Below are 6,966 nucleotides of genomic sequence, written 5' to 3' on the forward strand. Positions count from 1 at the left end.
TATATGGTTGGGTCAGAGCAATGTGCAGAAGTAGTAAAACTCTACAAAAGTCTAGGGATCATCCCCATATTTTGTGCTAGTTCATTATTATAATTTAGTTAGGAATAATGGGTATAGAAGAACTGAATAAGGTTTAACCTGAAGAATGTATTTGTTTAATGTTTAAAAGTCCATAGGTCTTGTGAGAACACAGGGAACACTTTCCCTAATTGGTAAGTTTAATTATTCAGATTGCACTCGAATCTTAGATCGAGTCTGAATTGTGCCTTACATGTTCAAGGATTGTAAATTGTTGTTCGCATTGTTGCAATAGTCTTGCACTACTTAGCTATATTATTTTGCACTTTCAGGCGATTTTCTTCCTTGACTCTTCTCTTTCTTTCACCCTCCTCTCTTACTCTTTCCCTTCTAGTCTCTTTCTTTCTTCTTCCTCCTCTCTCTCCCTCTTGCTCTTCTCCTATCCCTCATTTGTCTTTTCCCACCTCCCCCTTTCTCCCTTCCCCCCCTTTTTTTTTTTTTTTCTCCCCAGGTAACATGGCATGTTTACAGCCTACGGCTGGGCACCAGCCTACTGAATTGATTTCTGTCAACGTTAAAGGTTTCAATAACCCAGGTAAGCGCTCAATAGTGTTAAGGGACTTACATAGAAGAGGGGGGGATGTCATCTTTTTACAGGAGACTCATTTTTCTGCTGCTCATGAGCCTAGATGGTTTAGCCACCACTATCCCGTAGCTTATTTTACGTCAGGTCCCAAGAAGCAAAATGGGGTGGGTATCCTTATTAATTCAAAAACCCCTTTTCAGCTCCATCAGGCATATCGTGACCCTGAGGGTAGATACATCATCCTTACGGGGTCACTATGTGGCACACTTGTCACACTTGCTAATATATATTGCCCCAATCAAGCTCAACACCTTTTTCTTCAGAAAATAACACATAAAGTGTTGGAAGTGCAGTGTGGCATTTTATTCATGGGAGGTGACCTAAACGCATCATTAAACCCAGCATTAGACACCTCGAACGGACTCTCCAGTGTCCCCCATAGGAACCTTAAACGAATGATCTCCTCATTGAGAGAATTAGCATTACATGATATCTGGCGTGTACACCACCCTACCACAAAAATTTTTACATTCTATTCCCACCCACACAGGAAGTATTCTAGAATAGATTACTTACTCACAGACTCAGCAGGCCTTACCATAACAACAAGTAGTAACATACACAATATCACATGGTCCGACCATGCGCCAATCAGTTGTACCATCCTGTGGCCTAATGTGCCGATCACTCCTTATATTTGGAAGTTGGACGACACATTATTGGAAGATAAGATCTTTAGGTTAGAGGTCGAAAGGGCTTTAGTAGAATACTTCCGTATACATGCAGATACTGAATCTCAAGATACAGTTATCTGGGAAGCCCATAAATATACAATTAGAGGTCTCTTGATAAAGCAAAAAGCTAAGCTGACGAAACAAAGAAAAAAACAGTCCCAAGCCCTGTTGTCTAGGGTTGAAATCAATGAACGGGAGCACAAGTTACACCCCACAGATGAGAAACTTCAGGGAGATTTGGCTTGTGCAAGGTTAGCCTTGCTTGAGTTCCTACAAGTAGACTATAAAAAAAGCGCTGTTTTTGAAACAGCGTTTCTTTGAACAAGGGGACAAGGTGGGCAGGTTGCTGGCCAGAGCAATCTCGCGTAAACGAACAAAACATTACGTCCACTGAATGGTGAATCGGGAGGGTGTTCCCAAGGAGGATGGGAAATCAATAGCAGAAACTTTTGGTGAAAACTATGAGTCCCTCTATAATATTCAACCACGGGCGGAGGGGGATGAGATGATTCTCCCTTCGTCTGAAAGAGTGCAGAGGATAAAACAATATCTGCTGGATGCAGACTTGCCCAAACTAACAAAACAGGACTCTGAGGCCCTTGAGTCCCCAATCACGTTAGTAGAAATTAAGCAGGCTATAAAGGACCTTACTGCAGGTAAAAGTACAGGGCCGGACGGCTATGGAGCTAAGTATTGTAAACTCTTTGTCGATATTCTGGCCCCAGAGATGCTGAAAATGTTCAATGCCTTGACGGAGACCCCCCTTTTGCCCCATACCATGTTGGAGGCGCACATAGCTGTGATCCCCAAGCCAGGGAAAGCAGAGGACAGACCGGAAAATTACCGTCCTATATCCCTGCTAAATTCGGACGTTAAGATTCTGGCCAGGATCATCGCCAATCGTCTTAACAAATTCCTCCCACAGCTAATCTCGACAGACCAGGTGGGATTTATTCCTAGACGTGAGGCTAGGGTTAACACCCTAAGAGTTATACAGTTAATCTCGTATGCCCATAATAATAAGATCCCAATGCGTTGGTATCAACTGACGCTGAAAAAGTGTTTGACCGGATTGATTGGTCATTTATGCAACAAACATTGGATAAATTCGGTTTTGGGCCCAAATTTATTAATAGAACCATGTCACTGTACTCCGCGCCGAACGCGAAAGTTAGGGTGAATGGAACCCTGTCTAACACCTTCCCAATTAAAATGGGACACGACAGGGCTGTCCCCTCTCCCCCCTCTTATTTGCCCTTACAATAGAAGTATTGGCCAGTAAAATCAGGGCACATCCACAAATAAAAGGATTGTCTGTCGGAGGCTCAGAATACAAACTCGCGATGTACACGGATGACATACTCTTAACGATCACCGATCCTGGCCAGTCTCTACAGGTCGCCCTGGATGAATTCACAAAATTCGGTAGTGCGTCGAATTTTTTGCTCAACCCCTCCAAATCTGTGATCTTGAGCATCTCTGTCCCTCATAGGGAGTTTGAGGCCCTTAGTCGGGATTGCCCGATAAAAGTAGCACACCATACCTTAAAATATCTAGGTATCTCAATCACAACGAAAATAAAAGATCTAACAGAGATCAATTATAAGCATATTAGGGATGAGGTGCTGCGGGATCTAGCAAATTGGAAGAATAAAACCATCTCATGGTTGGGTCGGGTGGGGGTGGTTAAAATGAATGTGCTACCCAGGGTCCTCTACATCCTCCAGACTATTCCTTTGGCATCGGCCTCGCATTATCTGCACCAAATCCAGTCAGCCATGGAGTCATACATATGGAATGGCTGCAGGCCTAGGATAAGGAATCCCTGATCTGCGGATCTACCAAAGGGCTATATCACTCCAAAGAATAGTGGAGTGGTGCCAAAACTCACCGCATAAGGCATGGATCCAACTAGATAATGCAGTTTTACAGAGGGGTAACACGGGGACATTGGCGTGGATATCTTCTACTAATAGACCAATCATAATCAAAAAATACCCACTACTGGACGAAGTATTATTGGGGTGGGATAGATTAATTAATAAAGACACCGGATTGTCCACCTTTGACTCCCCCGTCACTCCGATAAGGGAGAACCCTGATATGAGAGTAGAAACAGGGCCATATTTCCCAAATAAGGTATATAACCTAATGGACGCAGCAATGCTTAATATCCTTCACCAGGACAGGATGAAAGCTAGACCAGAGCTGATCAAATGGGATGGTGCTCTTTTTTCATTGTGGTTTAAAGAGGCGCAAGCTAGACATTACTTTAGTACACATAAGATTAGGGCTGCCCTGACCAGAGGTAGGACGCCTTTTGAGATGCTCTGTACCATGTCACACACCCCAACACACCTGATTTCACAGATTTACAAAATCTTGGTCATGGGTAACAAGATCCCCCTCCCAACTTACACACAGGCCTGGCAGGAAGACCTGAGACAAGAAATTACTGACAAAGAGTGGTTAAAGATATTTGAGAGGGCAAGGAAGGCATCTGTCTCAGCTAAAATACAGGAATCACATTATAAGTTACTAAGCAGATGGTATCTCACCCCCAAAGACTCAAAAAAATATATCCACAGACTAGTGGGGGATGCTGGAGAGGATGCAGTGAGGAGGGTACCCTTATTCATATCTGGTGGTCATGACCATATATAAAAACTTATTGGGAAGCGACACTGGGGGAAATGAGCAGAATACTTGGGGTTATAATCCCCCCAAGTCCTAACTATTTAATATATCACCACCTGCCCAAGGTTATAGGGGAGGATAAGTACTTACTTCTCCTGTTAATGCTGAATGCTGCAATGGGTCTCATCCCCTTATACTGGAAAAAACAAAACACTCCAAATATGTTGGAATGGAAGGCTAAAGTGGGAGAGCTACTGAGGTTAGAGAGGTATCATTATTTAAGAATTGGTAAGCTCCGTACTCACGAAATGATGTTACTGACCTGGGAGGGCCGTGGACTTTAACTCAGCGGGCAACGGTTAGATGATATTTTTTTTTCCCTCCCCTCCTCCCTCCTCCCCCTTCTTTAATCACTCGACTCTCCTCACTTCCTCCCTATTCTTTTACTAATTTTCCAGTCTGGTTGACTTTTTCCTTCTGCATCCGCAGAAGAGCTAATATCAGGTATCCAGATACTCTCGACAGTGTAATAAGTAAAAGCCAAGGGTCTGATAAATATTACCTTTTCTATAATGCCTGATAAAATCTGTTTCTTTCAAAGTTTATAGTTTAAATCTTAGAAATGATGTTTATATGTACAGTAAAAGATTCAACTTCAATCACTTAACGTACGCTATCAAAGATACGATGTAAAAGAGAAGATAAGCTAAAAATAATGTGTATAATCATAAATGATACTATGTCGTAATAGTTTTCATATGCATGTATACATTGTCAAATCTTTTACCAATAAAGCTTTATTTTGAGAAAAAAAAAAGAGCTGATTACTTTTTAATTTAGAATAGGGTAGGGACCTTTATTATTTTGCGGGGATTTTTTATTTTATTATGGAGCTTAGAGTAGGTGTAATTAGCCTAATATTCTTGTAATCTTTTTTTATTTTTTGTAATTTAGTGTTTGTTTGTTTTTGTAATTTAGTTTAGTTTATATAATTGTAGGTAATTGAAGATAATTAATTTAATTAATTTATTGATAGTGTAGTGTTAGGTTTAATTGTAACTTAGGTTAGGATTTATTTTACAGGTCATTTTGTAATTATTTTAACTAGGTAGCTATTAAATAGTAAATAACTATTTAGTAGCTATTGTACCTAGTTAAAATAAATACAAAGTTGCCTGTAAAATAAATATAAATCCTAAAATAGCTACAATATAATTATTCGTTATATTGTAGCTAGTTTAGGGTTTATTTTACAGGTCAGTACTTAGTTTTAAATAGGAATACTTTAGTTAATAAGATTTAATTTATTTTGTTAGATTAAAATTATATTTAATTTAGGGGGGTTTTAGGGTTAGGGTTAGACTTAGCTTTAGGGGTTAATACATTTATTAGAGTAGTGGCGAGGTCCGGTCGGCAGATTAGGGGTTAATACTTGAAGTTAGGTGGCGGCGACGTTGGGGGGGGGCAGATTAGGGGTTAATACTATTTATTATAGGGTTTGCGAGGTGGGAGTGCGGCGGTTTAGGGGTTAATACATTTATTATAGTGGCGGCGAGGTCCGGTCGGCAGATTAGGGGTTAATAAGTGTAGGTAAGGTAGCAGCGACGTTGGGGGGGGCAGATTAGGGGTTAATAAATATTATGTAGGTGTCTGCGATGTTAGGGGCAGCAGATTAGGCGTTCATAGGGATAATGTAGGTGGCAGCGATGTGCGGTCGGCAGATTAGGGGTTAAAAATATTTATTATAGTGGCAGCGATGTGGGGGGACCTCGGTTTAGGGGTACATGGGTAGTTTATGGGTGTTAGTGTACTTTAGAGCACTGTAGTTAAGAGCTTTATAAACCGGCGTTAGCACAGAAAGCTCTTAACTACAGCCTTTCCATGGGCGGTAGGAGTCTTGTCAGTAGAGGGTGTACCGCTCACTTCAGCCAAGACTCTAAATACCGATGTTAGGAAGATCCCATTGAAAAGATAGGATACGCAATTGGCGTAAGGGGATCTGCGGTATTGGAAAAGTTGCGGCTTGAAAGTGAGCATTAGACCCTTTCCTGCCTGACTCTAAATACCAGCGGGCGGCCAAAAGCAGTGTTAGGACCCCTTAACGCTGCTTTTGACGGCTAACGCAGAACTCAAAAACATACGCCTAGATTTAGAGTTCTGCGTTAGACCCTTTCTTGCCTGACTCTAAATACCAGCGGGCGGCCAAAAGCAGTGTTAGGACCCCTTAACGCTGCTTTTGACGGCTAACGCAGAACTCTAAATCTAGGCGTATGTTTTTGCTTTATACCTGAATATGTTTTATAATTAAAAAGGATAAAAGGGATTAAAAGGGATAACAGGGATGTATAAAATGTAATCATAAATATTTCATTAAAAAGTCAAATTGAATCATCACTTATTTAAGTGTTTGTATAAAAGTTTACACTTCTCATTCTCACCTTCCTTTAGTTGAAATCATCTCAATGGTAGTTAAAAAGTCTCCCTCTTGACCACAATACAGTTTGATTCCATTCAAAGCTGTATCATCTCCTAATTTCTGGTACTCCTGTACCTATAGTTTGATAAGATAACAAATTAATATCTCAGCAAAAGAAAATATCAGCTGCACAGAAAAATAAAATTGTAATCTTTTACAATAACACCAATAATTAGTGATATCAACAGCATTTTAAATATACAGTCATTTGAAATAATGTTTCTGTTTTTCATATAATATAATTATAAAATGATCACTTTGATCTAATAGATATATTTGTGTATTTAGAAGACTCTTTAAACTAAGTCTTTGATTTAAGTTATGCCGTTGACTCTACATTTTACCTTTATGCTGAATCCAATAGCTTTGAGTAACCCAGGACATTTTTCTAAGGGACCCCAGACTCCCCATATTCCTCCATTGTTGACACTGATGATGTTTTCCACAATTTCTCCACTTGCGAGAAAAAAGCTAAGTAGCCATGGAAATGTAAAAAACAACATTGTTGGAGGCAT

The 6,966-nt window shown here is 40.3% G+C and overlaps 1 protein-coding gene across 1 annotated transcript in view; it reads right to left on the reverse strand.

The window, feature by feature from the left end:
- The window catches only part of LOC128664721 (vitelline membrane outer layer protein 1 homolog), a 30,737-nt gene extending 23,771 nt beyond the window's left edge, over positions 1-6,966 (reverse strand). Inside the window, exons 1-2 of the mRNA XM_053719529.1 lie at positions 6,796-6,966; positions 6,414-6,526 (exon numbers count right to left, since the gene is read on the reverse strand). Coding sequence (XP_053575504.1) covers positions 6,414-6,526; positions 6,796-6,966 — 284 coding nt within the window. The remainder of the gene's footprint in view (positions 1-6,413; positions 6,527-6,795) is intronic.

Source organism: Bombina bombina, chromosome 6 (genome assembly GCF_027579735.1).
Source record: "Bombina bombina isolate aBomBom1 chromosome 6, aBomBom1.pri, whole genome shotgun sequence".
NCBI classification, from domain to species: Eukaryota; Metazoa; Chordata; class Amphibia; order Anura; family Bombinatoridae; genus Bombina; species Bombina bombina.